General features: G+C 44.8%; 2 protein-coding genes across 3 annotated transcripts in view; both read left to right on the top strand.

The window, feature by feature from the left end:
- Positions 1 to 10,167, top strand: part of taf1b (TATA box binding protein (Tbp)-associated factor, RNA polymerase I, B) — a 10,474-nt gene extending 307 nt beyond the window's left edge. Inside the window, exons 2-16 of one of the 2 annotated variants that reach the window (XM_062550960.1) lie at positions 1 to 78; positions 210 to 303; positions 466 to 563; positions 770 to 862; positions 1,183 to 1,303; positions 2,702 to 2,882; positions 3,068 to 3,167; positions 5,026 to 5,173; positions 5,430 to 5,613; positions 5,930 to 5,979; positions 6,081 to 6,165; positions 6,302 to 6,372; positions 7,154 to 7,382; positions 9,083 to 9,325; positions 9,373 to 10,167. The exon at positions 1 to 78 is cut by the window's left edge and continues 21 nt beyond it. In XM_062550960.1, the coding sequence (XP_062406944.1) occupies positions 1 to 78; positions 210 to 303; positions 466 to 563; positions 770 to 862; positions 1,183 to 1,303; positions 2,702 to 2,882; positions 3,068 to 3,167; positions 5,026 to 5,173; positions 5,430 to 5,613; positions 5,930 to 5,979; positions 6,081 to 6,165; positions 6,302 to 6,372; positions 7,154 to 7,382; positions 9,083 to 9,314 (1,764 nt within the window). In that variant the 3' untranslated portion in view covers positions 9,315 to 9,325; positions 9,373 to 10,167. Of the gene's footprint in view, positions 79 to 209; positions 304 to 465; positions 564 to 769; positions 863 to 1,182; positions 1,304 to 2,701; positions 2,883 to 3,067; positions 3,168 to 5,025; positions 5,174 to 5,429; positions 5,614 to 5,929; positions 5,980 to 6,080; positions 6,166 to 6,301; positions 6,373 to 7,153; positions 7,383 to 9,082 lie in introns of both variants that reach the window. The other variant, XM_062550959.1, reaches the window with a different exon arrangement.
- Positions 10,168 to 10,420: 253 nt separating this feature from the next.
- Positions 10,421 to 20,000, top strand: part of LOC134098009 (grainyhead-like protein 1 homolog) — a 12,534-nt gene continuing 2,954 nt past the window's right edge. The window contains exons 1-12 of the mRNA XM_062550958.1: positions 10,421 to 10,627; positions 12,271 to 12,466; positions 12,760 to 12,821; positions 13,181 to 13,505; positions 13,840 to 13,928; positions 14,493 to 14,649; positions 14,982 to 15,090; positions 15,207 to 15,301; positions 16,006 to 16,252; positions 17,228 to 17,349; positions 17,816 to 17,844; positions 18,168 to 18,253. Of these exons, the coding sequence (XP_062406942.1) occupies positions 10,608 to 10,627; positions 12,271 to 12,466; positions 12,760 to 12,821; positions 13,181 to 13,505; positions 13,840 to 13,928; positions 14,493 to 14,649; positions 14,982 to 15,090; positions 15,207 to 15,301; positions 16,006 to 16,252; positions 17,228 to 17,349; positions 17,816 to 17,844; positions 18,168 to 18,253 (1,537 nt within the window). The 5' untranslated portion in view covers positions 10,421 to 10,607. The remainder of the gene's footprint in view (positions 10,628 to 12,270; positions 12,467 to 12,759; positions 12,822 to 13,180; positions 13,506 to 13,839; positions 13,929 to 14,492; positions 14,650 to 14,981; positions 15,091 to 15,206; positions 15,302 to 16,005; positions 16,253 to 17,227; positions 17,350 to 17,815; positions 17,845 to 18,167; positions 18,254 to 20,000) is intronic.

Genomic DNA, 20,000 nt, shown 5'->3' with positions numbered 1-20,000 from the left:
GAACGATGCTCCGCCGTGGACTGGGGTGTCTCCGATGCTGGGCAGTTCTACTGCAGGTCCTGCCACAATATAATCGAAGTGAGAATGGATTGACTTCACATTGTACATTGTATGAAAGAAAATCAGGGCAAAAATACAACTTCTCCGCCAAAATCGAGTAGCCCACTTGACAAATGCACACTGTTTAATGTAATGTATGCTTCCCGTAGAGAGTGAGAGAGGTTGAAGATTTAACCGACGTGTTGTCCAGCAGCAGTCGTATTACTACCCTCTCGCGAAAGGCATTAAAAAAGAATGAAAAAGGTTTGTGCCCTGAACTGGCTGACCATTATCCACACCTGACGATGAACATGACCTCTGGGCTCATATCACCTGTTGAAACCCTATGTTTACTAGCCCAGTAGGCTATATCTGAGGAGCCATTTACTAATCAAAGACTACCTCTCTTTACCCGTCTGCCTGCAGTGCTTGGGAAAGACTGGATGATCATTGAGGGCTTTCAGTTTGTCCTCATGCACCAAGCTGATGCCTTGCTGGCTTTAGGAGTCTGTCCACAGTTTAAGGTTTGTCTGCCATGGAACATATGTTCAAGATTACATTGGATTGGTTTGGATAAATAGGCTACAGATATATAGGCCTACTATAAGACACAAGTAAATTGTACTAAAATGTTTTAGTGTACTAATGAAGTAAATTGCTACTATTATTGTCTAGAAATATTGAAAAGACATTAGTGATGAGCTGAACAGCCTTTTTTTCTGCCCTCAAGAATGATGTTTTGTGCCATTTCTGGCGCAGATACCTTCAGAAAACCAAGCAAGCATATACAGACAACCCAATTTCTCTCAGGAGAATATCTGCAGTGAGTGAAATTTGTTCTATACATGAAAATAAGAGAAGACTGACCATTACATTTTGCAATGGTACAGATTTAATGGTGTTGTCAAGAAGAGCCTAAACAGGTTCCAGAGTACACAGTTCTGTTTTTGCACAAAAAAACAATCTTCAATCATTTTTACGTCTTTTCATCCATCACCACTGGCATTGTCGCTGACAGAAATATTCTAATATCAATTTATGTGAATGATCCAGACGACAGTGTTCGAGGACATTCCCATAACAATGCTGCATGGTATGACATGTTAGTGACATTTTGTGACCCAGCATTCCTTGTGTTTCCAGAATCCACGTCAGGATGTGGACTCGGACTCTGCTGTCGAGTCCGAGGCTCTGAGTGACGGGTCTGGGCGCAGTGGGCCAAGCATTGGCCAGGCGAGTGAACTGAGCCTGGGGGCGAGTGCTGGTACGACAATACACAACCAAGCTGTCTGGTGTTGGTCCTGGGCAGAGGTGGAAAACTTCAGCTTCAGAGAGTATAAGTCCAATCATGTATTGGTTCTACCTGTGCATTTAGCTAGAAGAGTTGTGCTGATTAGAATCAGATGATATGTGGCAGGACTTCTACTCACTGAAACTGGATTTTTCCACCTCTGGTCCTGGGGCCTTCATGCCAACAATTCTTTACATTTACATTATGCTTATTCATTTAGCAGACGCTTCCATCCAAAGCGACTTACATGTGTCATTTACATTTACTTGGGGTTAAGTGCCTTGCTCAAGGGCACAATGGTGGAAGGTAGGAATTTAACCCACAACTTTACAGGCTACTGCATGGTAGCCCAGCTCCTTAACCACTACGCTACCACTGCCCACAGTTATCCCCTGTGCATTTCATTAAAAAAAAAAAAAAAAAAAGGCCCCAGCTGTGGCGCAACTGGCTGGGGCACCTGCACCCATAGCCTGCACCGCACGCCGGCGACCCGGGTTCGATTCCCGCCCCGTGGTCCTTTCCGGATCCCACCCCGACTCTCTCACCCATTCACTTCCTGTCTCTCTCTACTGTCCTGTCAAAATTAAAGGCACAAAAGCCCAAAAAATATACTTAAAAAAACAAAAAAAAAAACAAAAAAAACTGATGCTTCAACAATGACGTTATCATTGTAACTTTACCAGCCACAATTCCATCAGTGGTGGCAGGAATATGCAAATCAACATAGAGTGACAATTTAGTAGGAGGAGTGTGCCCCAGGCGCTAAATGCCTCTGTGTGTGCATAGCTGTGGTCCTTTAACTTTACACTCTCCACCTGAAGTAACGTATGCACAGTGAACGATTATGATAACTTTGACATGGTTGTCCTTTGGTTGAATACAATTCCTATCTACATTTATAAATTTTCAGTGAAAACAATTGAACCGTTATGGTGAAACTGTAAAATAAAAGAACTCACCTGGTACTGCCCCCCAGAAAAAATGTCAAGATTCAGAAAGTACGGGAGCACTCATGCCATCCCCATGCTGAGTGCCCACGGGGACCCGGGTTCGAATCCGACCTACAGCCATTTCCCGATTTCACCCCATCTCTCTCTCCCACTTGCTTCCTGTCTCACTCGTCCTATGAATAAAAGCCCAAAAAGTATATTTGCATCGCACACCGGTGACCCGGGTTCGATTCCCGCCCCGTGGTCCTGTCCGGATCCCATCCCCACTCTCTCTCCCATTCACTTCCTGTCACTCTCCACTGTCACTGTCAATAAAGGCATAGAACGAAAAAAAAAAGAAATTCAGGGTGTTCTAAAACCAAAAAAAAGGACTTGATTTGTGGTGTGACGTGATTTGCTGTCCTTTTGTGACCCTTTGCAGGCGTCTCTAGTGATGACGAGGCTTCGGCATCGTTATGGTGCGGCTCGGTGGATGCCGCTGGCTACCTCAACCGTCGCCACCGGAAGAGCCACCACCTGATGAGCATGCCCAGAACACTGGCACTGTGCCACCTGGCACTGCTGTGGGTGCGAGAGGCCGTAACGCTGGCCGACCTGCTGAGGTGTGTGTGTGTGTGTGTGTGTGTGTGTGTGTGTACGTGTGTACGTGTGTACGTGTGTACGTGTGTACGTGTGTACGTGTGTGTGTGTGTGTGTGTCTGCTTATTTGTCACTGTTTATACATGGGTATCAGATTCTTTGAATTGACTGTGTGTGTGTGTGTGTGTTTACCCATTTCTTAATGCAGATTTGTGTTTCAAAAGCATATCCCATACCTTCATATCCATGATGTGTTTCCTGAAGAGATTAAACTGTTTGGCAAAGATGCACACATCTTCAATGTGCAGGTAAGAGCTGTCTATTACTACTGTGCCTGTATCTGTGGTGCTTAACTGGACTCTTCCCCCTGTGGCCAAGATCTGCATCCTGGGGCAGTTTACTTTGGTCTAAATGTCAGAGTATGTGAAGCATTTTCTCAAGTTCCAGAGTGAAAAATCACTCCATACACCTAGATGCCCTCGTAAAAAAAACTGAGATGTTACCAGCCTTCCCCCCACTGCCTTCCGCCACCTTACCTTACAAGTGCTTCAGCTGGACATTTAACACATAAAATCAGCAAAGCATGAACAGTAATATCATGTCCGCTCATTATTAATTACTGTTGTAGGTATATTTATTTGTGTAATGTCAAATAGAAGACATTTCACATGGGTCTTTAGATTCTCTGACATGTTTCAGTGAAGCAGCAACTTAGAATTTAGTAAACATATTTTGACTGTCTTCCGATTCCCCTGATAACCGGACGCGCTGCAACTTGGCGTTTTGAGAGAACTTTTGTTGGACACCCGGTTTCTATTTTCTTTCTGTCGCTCACTTTACTCTTTACTCTGTTGTTTTGAATGAGAAATATGACGCAGTAGAAGGACATATTTAACGGATTCAGTGTAGACAGACAACATTGAATGTCGCTCACACAGATCCTGTTAGGACACGGGGTGTCTCTCAACATCCCTCCTCGATCCTCCATGCTCGGTCCTCCAGGCTCGTTCCCACTGATCTATAACTAACACTGGATAGACTATCCCATTGTTGCCGCCCCATCATTCTTTATGTAGATCAGTGAGGACGAGGAACGAGGAAGGAAGGGAGGGAATGTGCCTCCTCTTCCTGTCCCCTTCACCTGCCTATCGTCTCTTCTGATCTCCTGCTGTCACTCAGACCCACCGGCTCTAGTGTGGAGGGGCTGATCCCTCTGTAGCTCAGTATTCAAATTCCTGTTGTGGAAAATCCAGTTTGCCCCCCCCCCCCCTAATGCAAATATCTTCCTGCAGACATTCCAGTCATTCCAGATTCTTGGAAAGATCCACTGGAAAGCACAGATTGATTTGTAAACTCAAATGTTGTTTTTGTTGCAGTCTGTGTGGTTCATTAGAATGTAGTGCACTAAGAGCCCAACTATAGTCGTGCCTCTGTGTCCCTCACGTACGTGGGGTCGCCGGGGTGTGTGACGAGAATTGCTGCATCAGCGCAGCATTATGCGAGGGGTGTCGCGTGCTTCCCAACATGTGTGACAGTGCGTAAATGTCCACGGAGGAGTATGCCACTTTCTTAAAGGGATGGTTTGGACTAGTGGGGTACAGTAATTCACAAAATACACCATTGGTTCCACTAGTGCCTGCACTAAGCCATTTGGGCTGATAGCGCTAACTCGACCAATGTTCGGTGAACTTACTCCGAACCATCCCTTTAAGAAATAAGACTTGCCGTGTAGCATAGCATCGCTAGTAGAATGCCTGCCGTTGTCCTCCTGTTATGGATTACTTGTGTGCATTCTTTAGGTTAGAACATGTCTTCAGGACATGGATGTACTTGAGCAGAATAGGAATAGTTGACAATAATGAAGCGTTCATGTAGGATATGTTTGTGTGTCATGTGAGTGTGTCACGCATGTGGTTCTCATGAGCTTTTTATCCCTGTGTGTGTGTGTGTGTGTGTGTGCGCGTGCGCAATTTCGTGTTCTGGTAGGAGAGTAGATGACTGTACTGCACACTGCTCCATGACTGTGCATGTATTTAAAGCTTCAGAATTCAACTATGTTTATGTTAAGATGCTAAAATGTATGCACATGTCCATTATCTTGTGTGTGTGTGTGTGTGTGTGTGTGTGTGTGTGTGTGTGTGTGTGTGTGTGCCGTCTCCTCCGTAGTCCATCCCGTCCTATCGGCGAGTGCAGGAGGAGGCGCAGCTCCTGGCCAGAGTGATGGACCTCCCCTCCTTCCCCTCCGTCAGTGACCAGTGCCTGCTGCACCCCGGCCTCCTCAGCCTCCGCTACCTCACTGAGGCCAACCTCCCCGGTGGGTACCTCGGGGAGACCTCCCCGCTGGACGTCTCCTGTCTGAGTGTCTCCGTGTGTCGAATGGACTTATGTCTCTGTGTGTTTTTCTGTGATTCTTATCTTTGTCTTATTTTTTTTATTATTATTTTTTTTGTTTGAGGTCCTTTCTTTTTCTTCATCTTTGTCCCCTGCACTGTCTCTTTAGTTTGATCTGCTCCGTCCACATTGCTCTCTCATGTTCTGTTCACGCCTTGTTTGTCGTATCTCCTGTGCAGATGAGCTGCACCACTGGGTGTGCGAGGTGATGCACCGATCGGGCCTGGGGAAGGTGGGGGCACTGACCTTTGACCCCGCGAGCATGGCTCAGAGGAATTCGCCCGTCAGCTACGAGCTCCTAGCCTGTGCCCTCATCATTGTCTCCATGAAGCTGCTCTTCAGGATCAACGACAACAAGGAGTGGTAAGCAAGGCATGATGGGTCAGACGCGACAGTGGCGCGTACATTCGAAAAAAATAGACCAGATCTAAAATGGACACGAACGGAAAGCTTCAGTTACGCGCCTGGTGTAGCTCCCTTGTTACAAATATCCGCTGACAGCGTTTTCAATAACAGATAAATAAAAAGTGAAAACCTCAGTTTCTTGCCAGTCACTGAGGTGCACCTCCTCATTCGCATTAAGATTGAAGATGTTTTGTTTGTTCGCTCGTTTCGTTTATTTTCCTCGCAAGAGAGAATTTAAAAAAATTAAACATCACATAAACTTTGTTTTTTTCAGGAAATTCTCTGAAAAAGCCAAACACCATAATAACGACGTTCCAGGTTCAGGTATTTGGAGATCATTTTCTATAATTGTCAGTCACTCATACCTGATATCTCAGTGCCAATGTGATGTGCTCAGAAACCTTTTCCTCTCTCTCTCTTCCCAGGCCTCTTTAGCTTGGCGTGGTGGTACGAGACTGTGCTAAAAGCCTTCGAGAAAGCTAAAGAGAGAGAAGAGCAACAAACAATAAGGTAATGGAAATCAGTAATTTCATAGTCCTCGTAATCTTCTCATCATCTTTTCCACTTGCCTGTGAAGGACTGATCGATGGCCTCAACTCCAGCTGAAGTCTGTTTTCTGTTCATTCTGTTTGTTTTGGTCTTTTAGTCAGATGTGGAAGTCTTCCAAAGCCATGGTTTTCCGCAAGAAAGAAAGAACTGTGAATCTGAAGAGAAGACGTAAGTGGTGTTTAGTCAAGACAGATACTGTTCCGATCATCTCAATGACTTGGTGTATCCTCCTCATATTAAAGGCGCAGTCAGTGATTTTGCAAGAAGTTGTGTTTGTTTTGGGTTCATGTTTATGTTTACATTCATCAGGTGCTTTTGTGCAAACATATATACATAATATTTTAAACGAGGACCAAACTAAATACACCAGAGAGGCAGTTCACCCCAACCTTCAGTATTTCCATGAGAAATTCCAGGCAGGATTTTGTTTTTGTTAGGAGACAGGCTGCCCCCACTTTGCGTCTTTCCAGTTCTCAGAACCTGGGCTGCCTTCAGAGACAGAGCGATTTTTACAGTGTAATCACAGAATTGGCAGCTAGCAGTCATGAGAAGATGACTGCTGAATGTGACAAAAATTGCAAAAATTGCATAAAATCCCTGACTGCACCTTTTAAAGCTAGTTTTAAATGAATGGGTTTATCAAGTAGCTTGGTCTATTCTAAGTGTATTACAGTGCAGCCATAAGCCATATTTCCTACTACAGTAATTTGAATTTCCTGTTTATTAGCTGCATTGTGTATAAGCCGCAGGACAGTGTTTTATGCAAATTAAAATAAACAGAACCATATTAATACCATATACCATAGTCACGGCTATTAGTTGGGAAATTACGGTAGAATCTATGGCACCTTGGACTTAAATCTTAAAGTATTTTTTTTCTGTCACTGCAATTGTCCTGTGCTGCAAGCTGGATAACATCCCATCCGCTTTTCCCTACTGCTCTTCCAAGGGGTGGCGGAACATCTGCAGAAGAGCTTCCAGAATCTTTCAGGACCCTCCCCAGACACGCTGCTCTCCAAACCCTCCAGTTTCATCTTCCGCTGGGGGGTAAGGGAGGACTCTGATGGCCCGAGCTTCCATCAGACCAAACTGAACCATGTCATGAAGAAGGAGCAGGAAGCCTACACCACTGCCAATCAGAAATACTGGCATCCATTTATGTCCAGTCGTGCTAAAAAGTAAGACCGCAATGTTGCGCTGCTCTCATATTCTATAGAGATCTATAGAGTTTATCATTTCTTTAATATATATGTTCATGTCATTCTGTGTCAACCTGATTCTTTGGCCAAAAAACACTAAAGGTAGAATTAAAGCAATAGTTCAGAATTTTTGACATAGGACCTCATTTCCAACTCAGTCTGGGTGATATAGGTCGGTGAAGACCATTTTCAGTGAATTTCTGCCCTTCCTATGAGTTGCAGCGTTCATCTCGTGCTAATCTGGTGCCAAGATAACGCAAGTCAACGGTAACATCCAGCCTGCCACTGAAAACACTCCACAGAACACCCGAAACAAATACATTTTAACGTCAGACTATCGATGCACATGCCTAGTGTTGATAGAACCATGTTAGAAATAAAACGAACCTTGCATCGCATTGCAATAGCCTACTTTGTTCCCTGTATGGCAGTGGCGGATTGATATTGAGAAACTAGTCCCTCAAAATGTAATAAATCATTGAGTTGCAAGGTTAGTTTTATTTCTAAAATTATTCTATCAACACGGACATGTATATCAATAGTCCGACGATTTAATTGACTTGTCTCGGGTGTGCGGTGGAGTGAGTAAGACTGTTGTTGATGTCAGACTGATGTTACCGTAGAAATGTGTTAGCTCAAAACCAGCGTTAGCAAAGGGGGACGCTGCAACTGAAGGAAGGGGCTAAACGCGATAAAAACGGTCTCCACCGACCTATACCACCTCGGTAAAGTTGGAAATGAGGTCCTATGTCCAAAATTCCGAACTATTCCTTTAAGGGGGGTGAGTCTGGTCTGTACAGGTGCCATTATCACCTCACCCCAAAAAAGCAAACAGGGATGCAAATATTCCAGGTACTAAAGACATTATAAACCTATAATATAATGTATAAACATATTAATAAGCATGTATTCCACTGGGGAATCCTTAAGCATAAAACTATGAAAGGTATCCTGACCTGAAACCATTTCAGATGGTGCATGTTCCAGAGGCTATAGACAACCCTTTTCACTTTTTCAATGCAAGTTGCATTATTTTCAACAATCATTGTTTAACAAATTAAAGAAGAAACAACACAAACTGTGTGGTCCCTATCAGGTTGTTATAAGTGTGAGGAGAGGAGGTGAGCAATTCTTGACTTTAGAAGCAGAATCAGAATCAGCTTTATTGGCCAGGTTTGCGTAAACAAACAAGGAATTTGACTCCGGTTAATTGTTGCTCTCAAAGTACAATAGTGTAGAAGCGGGTGCGCACATCTGAATATTTAAAAGTAGGTGCTGGACTCAAAAAAGCAACAGTAAAAAGGACAAAAAAGTCTGCACACTAAAGCTCCAATATTATTTATTTTTATTCATCACATGTGACGTTTCGGGACACACTGCCCTTCCTCAGACATGTCTGATGTCATGTCTGAGGAAGGGCAGTGTGTCCCGAAACGTCACATGTGGTGAATAAAAATAAATAATATTGGAGCTTTAGTGTGCGGACTTTTTTGTCCTTTTTACTGCTCTCAAAGTACAACACTCAACAATAACACAAAAAGAATAATAATAATAAAAATAAAATACAGAACAGTACGAATAGAATTAAGGACAGTATTCATAAGAATAAATACAGTATTTTTACAGTATGTTACATTATGCTCTGTTCTGTGCCTCTGCCTGGTCCCCGTCTCCACCAGGCCATGCAAGAACCATTATGCTGAGGTGGAGCCCACGCTGCCCAGGATGTACGTGTGGCTGCTGGAGCTCTTCTCCTTCCTGCTGCGGGTGCCGCCGGCCTGCATGCACCTGGAGGTGCTCAGGGTGGAGCAGCGGTTTACCAAGGGCCCGCGGCTCAAGCAAAACAAGAAAGCGACAGGTGGGGAAGCACATGTGACCAAAGACAACTGGAAGAAGAGGAAGGTGTCATAGTTGACGTGAACGTGCACGAAATGTGCAGGGAACTGGACACCTTTTCTGTGTGGGGAAGGTGCACGAAATGTGCAGGGACTGGACACCTTTTCTGTGTGGGGAAGGTGCACGAGATGTGCAGGGACTGGACACCTTTTCTGTGTCAACACGGGAGTAATGTGCATGGAATGTGCAGGGACTAGACACCTTTTCTGTGTCAACTTCTGTCAACTTCATTGGCTGTATTTTTAAGAGATTGGGTCATGTTCATCTGTTGACATGCATGATCGTTCAGGCCTGATATGTTTTCGATTTTATTAAGGGTAATATCACATAGAGTGCCTGCTTTAAACTCTGGAGGACTATTATCCTTCCTAGCACTTTGGTCCTCATATAATTTCAGTATTTATCAAAGTGTTTTACCATATGTGATATGTACTCAGTTTGCAAACAGAGGAACTAATAATCACATAAAAAAAACATCAACATCTGAACCTTACATAGACTATGTATTTGAGTAGTACTAATTTAGCCTACCTCCACCATATGTTCACGCCATTATAAATACAAAACAGTATTCATATGAGAGAACTGTTAATATCACATTGATATACTCTTTTGTCATGTTCGCCTGAAAGTCCCTCCTGGTGCCTCTACCTCTCACTCCCCTTTAATTGGTTTTGGGTTGGTCGAATCTGAAGCTCTAACCGCCCGTTGAAACTGGTGTTAACGCCCTTTCACAACAGTACCGGCGGTAGCCAGTGGCTGCAATAAAACATGTTTGTTCCTACGATTTGACAAGTTGGCCCATCTGCGTTGGCTGATGCTTTTATCGTAGCCTATTGATTAGAGAATAAATTGTCTACAAACAGATAATAAGAGGCTCATTATTTTGTTCCGTCTAGCCTACTATTTTTAACATTCCAATATCCAGTAAAAATAACGGGGAAAAATGCAATTTGGCCTGAAGCCCTTGTGTGTGTGTGTAGATACCAATGCTGAGTCTTAAGATTCTTCCCCACCCCCATCACTTTGGCGCGATTTCGACTACCAGACTCCGCTCTCGATTTGCATGCAAATTACTCCGAAACCCCGCCCACAATATATCTAGCCATCCCTTGAATCACAGGTAAAGGTAACCTCTCCACTCAAAAGTTGTTGGAAGGTGAAAAAGCCACCTCAACCCGTTTTGGAAGAACAGTATTTACTGTAGCGTCTGCCCGCATCCAAAATTGGATTCACGTTTGGTGTTCTCTATTTGCGAGGACTGGTTGGATTTACAGCGCGAACGAGAAAGTCCGGTTCCGACAGAAGATGACACAGGAGCATAGCAAGTAAGTTTAGTTTAGGTCACTGACGTGTGACAAGCCTCACGTGTTGATATGTGCAGATATGTGCCTTATGGACTTGATAGGATTTTATGTAGGTGACCCAATGGATTTGGTAGACGACTTTGTTAACGTAGGCCTAATGCAAAATGTATTTAATTGAACAGCTCATGCTGACATAGTGGTCGTAGTTATAAATCCGACTCTATGTGCTATTATTTTTGGCATAGAAATGCGTTTATTTATTTACAAAACATATATGTGTTGCATGTAGACCTATAAGCCACTTTGGTCAAATAGGGCGAATATCTTCCAAGGGGTTTTCTTTCTTTTCATATTACTGTGATAACAGTAGCCTTTATTGTTTTCCCATGTTGTCACATCAGTCTGCCATTAGTGCTACAACAGAAATTCCACCCCCTTGTCTGCTGAATTTTTAAGCAGGCTAATAGACATATGTCACCACACTGTTTGGATACAGTTTTGCCTTGTAAATTGTTGAGCGTTGGAGTTATATAGTTTCTTAAACAAGCTAAAAAAAACAAGCTTAAACAAGTTAAAACATTTAATGGGAGGCAAACCGCTTTCTTTGTATTGGAAGAAATAATATATCACAGTCAAAGGAGAAAATCAACCGGGAAACCCATTCCATTACTCATCCTCTCACAAGACAGTTTCTGGAATAAAACAGTTGACAGTGTAATGATGACAGGTTGGCCTAACTCATCTTGAGTCATCCTCCAGACCTGTAACTCCGGTTGAGCAGGACCTGCATCCTGCCAGTGACAAGACCTTCAGCTCTTACATACATCTTACATGTAGAAAAACGTTGCCATAGTTCAGCAGTTAGGTCTTCACCGAATGACTGTTGATGCCAAAATGCTGACAATTATATAGGCAAATAACTTCTTGACATCTTTTATTGCAGTTCTTTAGAGTGTCTTTTTGAAGACAAATGTGTATCTGTTGTGTAAATAGCTGTGTGTGTTTAGATGCAGGCATTGGCCTGGGGGCCAGGCTGGTGTTTAACGTGTAAGCAGGGTGCGTAGGGGCTTGTGTCTGAAGACACTTGTCATCACACAGCACTCTTCCGCATCTCAGAAGCAGCAGCACATACCAGGCAAAAGGAAGTGTTATATGGGCACATGCTAATGAAATGGCTGGTGTTACATTACTTCAGGAAAAACCCTCTAAAACTAAAACTACATTCCGTTTCACGACCACACAGTTCTGCACTGCAGCACGAATATTGCTCCCTTGCTCTTTGGATAAAAGCTTAAAAGTCGCTTTGGATAAAAGCTTCTGCCAAAATAATGAATAAACATACATATTGTTTGCTATGGCCCACAGTGGTGAAGTCAACGTGATACGCAGGACGACGCAGTACACACTTAAACAAGCATCACCATCTCAGTATACCCACTTCAAATAGGCAAGGATAGGTATTAACATTTGGGATTGACCACTACAACTAACTAGACTACATCACAGCATACCCACTACAGCTAACTAGACTACACCACAGCATACCCACTACAGCTAACTAGACTACACCACAGCATACCCACTACAGCTAACTAGACTACACCACAGCATACCCACTACAGCTAACTAGACTACACCATACTCATGTGTGCCCTGTCCCCCAGAGAGAGGACGGTGCTGGTGCTCCACGGGGAGTCTCCGGCCTGCGTGGCCCAGCGGCAGCAGGGGTTGGTGGACGAGGATGACGCCTGGAGGTCCTTCCTGGAGAATCCGCTAACGGCCGCGTCCAAAGCCATGATGAGCATCAATGGGGACGAGGACAGTGCAGCTGCCCTCAGCTTTCTCTATGACTACTACAAGGTAAGGGTGGATCTGTGATGCCATGGTAACTAACGGTTGCTCTCTGATAGCCTTGGATGTTGTGTAAGTTCAGATAACAGGGAGAGATCAAAGGCCTTGCATACAAAGATACAAAATGTAAAAAATAAACACGCATATCTGTATAAGCAAGTGATAGGTGGCAACGTGTGAAGATCTACGTTTTTAAAATTCCAGATAGCACAAGAATCCTGATATTGCATTCCTTGTTTACTTAGATTAAAACTGAGAAGTAAGGTTTCAATTGACCATGCCATCACGTATCTGTTCCTTAGGTGCCAAAGGATAAGATCTCCAAAAATGCGAAGGCAGAAGCAGATGGCGCTAGCCATCTAACGTAAGGCCTGTTTCATTTACTCTGCCTGATTTACTGTATATAGGATACACCTGTGAGCCAAGACATGAACTCCTTCTTCTGTCACAGAAAACACTTGTTAACTGGTTGACAGGTTAAAAGTAGATGTGAACACTTGTTAAGTGGTTGACAGGTTAATAGTAAATGTGAATGTGGTTGACAGGTTAAAAAGTAAATGTGAACACTTGTTAACTGGTTGACAGGTTAAGAGTAAATGTGAACACTTGTTAACTGGTTGACAGGTTAAGAGTAAATGTGAACACTTGTTAACTGGTTGACAGGTTAAGAGTAAATGTTGAGATGAAACTGCCCATTTGAATGTGCCACTCTTTCTCCTCCAGAGAAATGGTGTCTTTTCAAAAGCCCACCCCGACCATGGCCTCCCTGAGGACCGTTCCTCTCAGCGGCCTCCCCCTCCCCAGCCCCCCCGGCTGGGATAAAGGCTCGGCCTTCCACCCCTTCGACTCCCCACACGGGATCCCGTCCGCGTACCTGCTGAGCCAGGAGGGGGCGTCCCAGTCGCTGCCCGTGGGGGACCCTGCCGCCCAGGGGTCCCGGTCCGAGTCCGCGGCGTTCAGCCCCAGCTACAGCCCCCTCGGCCTCCGAGCACAGGCCCAGACACCAGACTCCACATACACAGAGGGACTCGGCGCGACCGCAGGGGAGGTATGGAACTCCATCCTGTTTCCCATTCTCCCATTTTGCACCATATCGTTTATTCCCCTACACTTATAACATTTGTGTTTGGAGTTTAGAGACAAACTCATCCCTGTCTTCAATTTGTACAGACAGTTTTTAAATTCATTACAGTGTCCATATCGCTCACATGTCAACATAATTAGATTGTGTTATATACTTAAGTCTCACAATGGATGTACTGGTGAAGTTCTCTTAATGCCCTGTAGGCTTTTGATCTCTGTCTCGCAAGTGAAACTGTCCCCCTCGTTGCGTTTACATAACGAAACTCTCTTTGTTTTGATCTCTTTCTCATGCATCTCAGGGCCAGTCTGTCTATCACTCTGAGGACCTGCACTCACACGTCTCGTCTGTGTCTCCTGGGGGCTACTCTCACCTCAGCAAGCTGGACAGGTAAAGGCCGCCAAGACCGACACCCACAGTGCACTTTCTCACCCTGCGCTCAAAACTTCCACCCATTCACTACAGAGTGCACTTCAGGGAATATGGTGGTTATCCCTGTAAAGTGAACATGGTGGTTATCCTTGTAAATTGAATATTTATGGTGTTCATCCCTGTAAAGTGAATATATGGTGGTTATCCCCATAAAGTGAATATGGTGATTATCCCTATAAAGTGAATATTTATGGTGGCTATCCCCTATAAAATTAATAAATGGTGTTTATCATATAAAGTGAATATATGGTGGTTATCCCTGTAAAGTGAATATTTATGATGGCTTTCCCCTATAAAATGAATATATGGTGTTTATTTATACAAAGTTAATATTTATGGTGTTTATCCCTGTAAAGTGTATATCTATGGTGTTTATCCCCCATATAGTGCACGCCGTAGAGAATGAGTTGATTTTACGAATAGTCCGACTCTCTGGCCTGCAAACGATGTGTTCCACCATCGCTCCATAGAAGTAAATGAGGTGTTAGAGTTGTGAACCCTGAGACGTTTTCTCTTCCTCAGTCCCCGGTTCGAGTACACCCTGGAGGCCCCTCGGTCCACGTACCACAAGACCAGCAGCGGCGTGATGAGCTACATCAACAAGGGCCACTTCTACCCCATCAGCCTCCGCTGCCGGGGCAACGGCAAGAGCGGGCTCCCGCCCAACACCATAGTGCGGGTAAGTAGAGCACAAACTCACCCACTTCTACCACCTCATTTATCTGGAGGAGTCCAGCAGTTTGACAGGGATGGATCACGTAAAGTGTTTAAAATGAAATGTGACAGCTCCTATGGCATAGAACATATAAGAATGTAATGTTATTTCTCCCATCTGGCTCACTGGCTCCAGTATGTTCATCAACTTGCCATGGACTCATTTGCTGTTTTTAAATTATCTGAGGGCTGCCTGCACTAGGATTTTTTAAGAAATGGTCCTGTCATTGCAGCACAGTAGATGAACTGTGATCTAAGTATGTGTGTGTGTGTGTGTGTGTGTTCTCTCTCTCTCAGAGTGTGGTGATGGTGGTGTTCCATGACAAGAATGTGGAGGACCAGCTCAGGTCGTGGAAGTTCTGGCACAGCAGACAGCCCTCAGCCAAGCAGCACTGCCTCGACATCGGTGAGGCAACGTCGCTACGATTCCAAGATTATCACTTAAATTGAACCCATGTGATTAGGCTCTTGGCTCTTCACTGTTGTAACTAAAACTCTTCTCTGCTCTCTCCAAATGCCTAGCTGACTACAAGGAGAGTGTCAACACAGTGGCCAATATTGAAGAGATTTCCTTCAATGCCATTTCCTTCACGTGGAACACCAAGGATGAACCAAGAGTGAGTTTGTGATTTGGGAGAAGCTTAGTAATTGTGTTCACCTTATTTAAGAGCAATAAAGGAAGACAGCAGGTGTCTAGTTGGCATTCAAGAGGAAAAAATAGACATTGGCTGTGATAGAGACATTAAATGACCTATTTCTGTTATGTTTGACTTTCCAATATGCTATCAAGGTATGACGTGAGAGCTGTTCATGCTTGCTGCAGTAGCATACAATGACCAAAAGAGGGAGACATATACTTAGACATAATATAAAAGTCATACATATTTGGTTAAATAATCTTTTCCAGCTTCTTCGTCTGTTCAATAATGTTGACATTTCTTCTAACATATTTTCAGTGTTTCCTCAATTATAATAAGGATTTGTGCACAAAATTCCATTGCCCAACATACATTTTCTAAGGGATAATGTGCAGAAATGTAGTTACACAGAATGACCAATTGAGGGAGACTCAACCTTCAGAAGTATCTTAACTACTTTCAGTAGTTGTTATTGTGTGGTAGAGAGGGGCCATTTCAGAGAATTCTACCTGTTGAACAGAAGGAATGCAGAAACTCAAGATTGAATAATTCAATGTGTACAGGACAGTGTGATGTAGCAATTTGAACTATTTGTAAAATGAAAATCCTTGACATTTGTTTCCTTCAATTAACGTCTACATTTTTGTCCCATTTCTCTTTCTGCCCGTCTTGTTTTTCATCAGATCTACGTGTCCGTGAACTGCCTGAGCACAGACTTCTCCCCCCAGAAGGGAGTGAAGGGCCTCCCCCTCAACCTGCAGATTGATACCTACAGCTGCAGTAACCACGGCGACCAGCTCCCGCTGCACCGCGCCTACTGCCAGATCAAGGTGTTCTGCGACAAGGGGGCCGAGCGCAAGATCCGCGACGAGGAACGCAAGGTGCTGAGACGCAAGGGCCGAGGCCAGGACAGCGCCAGCACAAAGACAGGTAACACACACACACATGCATGTATCAGTAGCTGTAGCTGTTTTGCCCAAAGACAACACACACTTACACATTCATACATGTGTTAGTAGCTGCCTTACCCAAAGGCAACACACTTACACATTCATACATGTATAAGTAGCTGTTTTACCCAAAGACAACACACTTACACACTCGTACATGTACAGGTAGGTGCTTTACCCAAAGACAACACACAATTACACACTCATACATGTGTAAGTAGCTGCTTTACCCAAAGACAACACACAGTTACACACTCATACATGTGTAAGTAGCTGTTTTACCCAAATACAACACTTAGTTACACATGTGGACACACAGGCCTCCATATACCAGTATTGTGGTATAGAACTGTTAGTTATAGGGAAGGACAGTTCCAGCACAAATACAGGTAGCTGTTTTACCCAAAGACAACACGCAATCGCGCATGTGGACACTTCATAGACACACACTTAATCATGGCAAGTGTGATGTACAGGTAGCTGTTTTTGCTGAAGAAAATACACAAATACACATTCATTCACAGTCACACATCCATCCATCATGCACTCATCCATCCATCCAAAGACAATCGCAGCATATAACTAGCGCACAATACCGGTAAATATAGGCATTTTGGAACACAAACATGCCAATATTTACTTGGAGACAAATTGTTTTGTGATCTAAATATCAAGGCAGTAATCACTGTACACAAACATATTTGGGTTTAGACACACACACGATTGCAGACAACAGGCAACTCCAACTCAGCTGCAGGTCAGTGGTCTGTGCAAACATCTGAAGAGCGTTGCAGCTGCGTTCCTGGACTCTGACACTAATAGCCTCCTTCTCCCGTGTTGTCATCCAAAACAAACAACTGCTCAGACGCCGAGTCGGCGTGTAAACACCTTGCAGTGCTGCTTCTCTAGCCAACGGCCGCTCTGTCTGATAACATCCCGTGCTTTTGTTTTGCAGGTAGTAAAGGCGGTGTGCAACTGAACCCTGTTGACATAACAGTGTTCAAACCCATGAGTGACATGGTGACACTGCCGGTGCTGTTCATCCCGGAGGCGCACTTTGCTACCAATCAGCGACATGTGAGTTTTTGTTTTTCAGATCTTTGCTCAGGCGCCTCAAGCCAGCTTCTGATCAGTGATAGAAATGTGAAATGTATGTGCCCAAGACAGTCCGTGTCAACACGACTGTCAGCGAGGATTGCCAAGTTTCAGGCTTTGTCTGAGATAAGTTAGCCAGCATTGGCGTATGTGGGGAAAATGCAGATTGACGCTGCTTACAAACAAAGCCCTGCGACCAAACGCAGAGGATTTAGTCGCAACCTTGCGGAAGTGTATTCCTCATGATAACAACTGTAGTACATGAGTGTACGATTGTAACCAGCGTATAGTTGACAGTAAGACAGCAGCTGTGCTTTGTGTGAATGCATCCCCACTGGAGGAACAATAGGCTCCTGGCAGGGGCTTCAGGTGAACGAAGCACTAAAGCATGACGTCATGTTCTCCCTCAGGGTGTTAACAGTTCATTCTCTTTGTGTCATTACAACAGGGAACTACCTTGGAGGAGGGAGACGAAAGGTATGGTTTTTTTTTTCATTCTTTTGTTCAGTCTCTATCTCTGCGTTTCGCGTCCTTCCCTCTTCAGCTCTCCTTCTTCGCTTGGTGCAATTTACTTATGGAAATGGGCAATGATTACACAGCTCCTCATTTGGAGGGAGATTTCCTGTAACTTCTAATACATCACACCATTTCTGCTGCCCGGCAAATCGATGATCATTTCTTTCCAAGCACATGATTGACTGTGGGCTTTTGTGCTGCCAATAATTCCACTTTCTCCTCTGTGTCTGTGTGTGTGTGTGTGTGTGTGTGTGTGTGTGTGTGTGTGTGTTTCCTCTCTGCAGTGTGGCAGCGACACGGTCGCCCTACTCAGCAGAGGAGTTTGGCTTCACTCCCAGCAAGCGAGCAAGGCGCGACGAACCCGAGAGAGGTACGCATTGGGACAGCAAGTGTGTGCTTGTGTGTGTGTGTGTGTGTGTGTGTGAGAGAGAGAGTAGTATGTGTGTGTGCATGCGTGCAAGTGCCAGCGAGGGAGTGTGTTTGAAGAAGCGTGTGTTTGTGTACGCTTGCGCACGCGCATGTGTGTGTGTGTGTGTGTGTGTGTGTGTGTGAGACGTGCGACAGAGAGAAAGAGAGCGGGTGAAATAAGGACATGGCCCAGTATTCACTGGATTGAAATGTGAGGGAGGGAGGGAGGGAGGGCGGGAGAGAGGCAGACGGTTGCAGTCAGAAGTCATTCGGGTTCACCGTGGCCGCCTGCAAGAAACCAATACAAGTCCAATCAAGCGAGCAGAAATACCATTTTTCAGAGCGCCGAGAAAACCAGAGAGAGAGAGAGAAGGGGGACGGTGGGGTGGGGTGGGGTGGGGGGAAATAGCGATATGAAGTCTGGTGCAGAGAGTTATCATTCATAAATACCAGTGTGTGACTGAAATCTGAAGACCGATAAAACGTATACGTTGGGGAAGGCGGTTGAAGACGGCTGGTTTGAGGAAAAAAAGAGAGGAACAGAGATGCAGAGCAGAGAAGAAGTATAACAAAGAAACGGTAGACTCGGAGAGGGGGAAAGGAAAACAAAGAACGGTAGACTCAGAGGAGAGAGGGAGAGGAAAACAAAGAAAGGGAGATGGAGGAGGCAGAGGGAGGGAGCTAGCGAGCGAATGAGAGAGGGAGGGAGGGAGAGAGGGAAGGAGGGGGAGTGAGGGAGTGAGTAAGAGCGAGGGAGAGAGAGAGAAACAGGGAGGGCGGGAGGAGTGAGTGAGGACATTGGGTTTAGTGGGTGGGGCTGAGCGCTGGCTGGCTCCCATGCAGCTCAGCTGACTGCTCTGCATGTAAACACACTCCACATGCTGCCCCACAGTGTAGCCCTGCCCCTGCACAGCATAGCGCAGCGCAGCACTGCGCTCACACACACACACACACACACACACTTTCTACCATCTCGTATACTCTCACACACACACAAACACACAAATATATACTGAGGCTTAAATATAGATATACAGATTGACAATAACACGTGCCCTACTTGGACACTTCGTGGAAACGATCGTGGAGTTCGATATACATACACAGAAATACTAACACATCCATAGACAAACACAAACAAATACACAGAAATGTATTCAAAAACACACACATACACACAGACACACACAAAGACACGAACACAGACACACACACAGACACACACACACACACACAAAAAGACACACATGCTTGTACACACGCCACGTGCACACACCCACCCACCCCACCCACACAAAGAGACATGGCAACAAACACAGACAGATAGACATGCACTGAGATCTCCACCGAAAGAGAGATGGCATGGGAGACAATCACACACACACACACACACGCACACACACACACAGACATAGATAAATAGGTCCTGCTTACACCAAGGCATAGTGACACACATGCTTGGGAGATACACTCAAAAGCACAGACTCAGACAGGCAGTTTGGGAGCGCACGCACACACACACACACACACACACACACACACACACACATTCAGGTTCTCTCTTGCCGCATCCTGCTGGTGAACGTGACTGAGTGTTTTTTTTTTCCTTTAACGGTGCCTGGCAGCAGAGATCGGTTTTCACACTCACGTGCGCAGGGTTGTTCCCGTAATTATTCTGGGATGTTTGCTGTTTGGTGTGGCCCCCTCCC

This window comes from Sardina pilchardus, chromosome 12, assembly GCF_963854185.1.
Source record: "Sardina pilchardus chromosome 12, fSarPil1.1, whole genome shotgun sequence".
Taxonomy (NCBI): domain Eukaryota; kingdom Metazoa; phylum Chordata; class Actinopteri; order Clupeiformes; family Clupeidae; genus Sardina; species Sardina pilchardus.
This window is presented reverse-complemented; position numbering and strand designations above follow the sequence as displayed.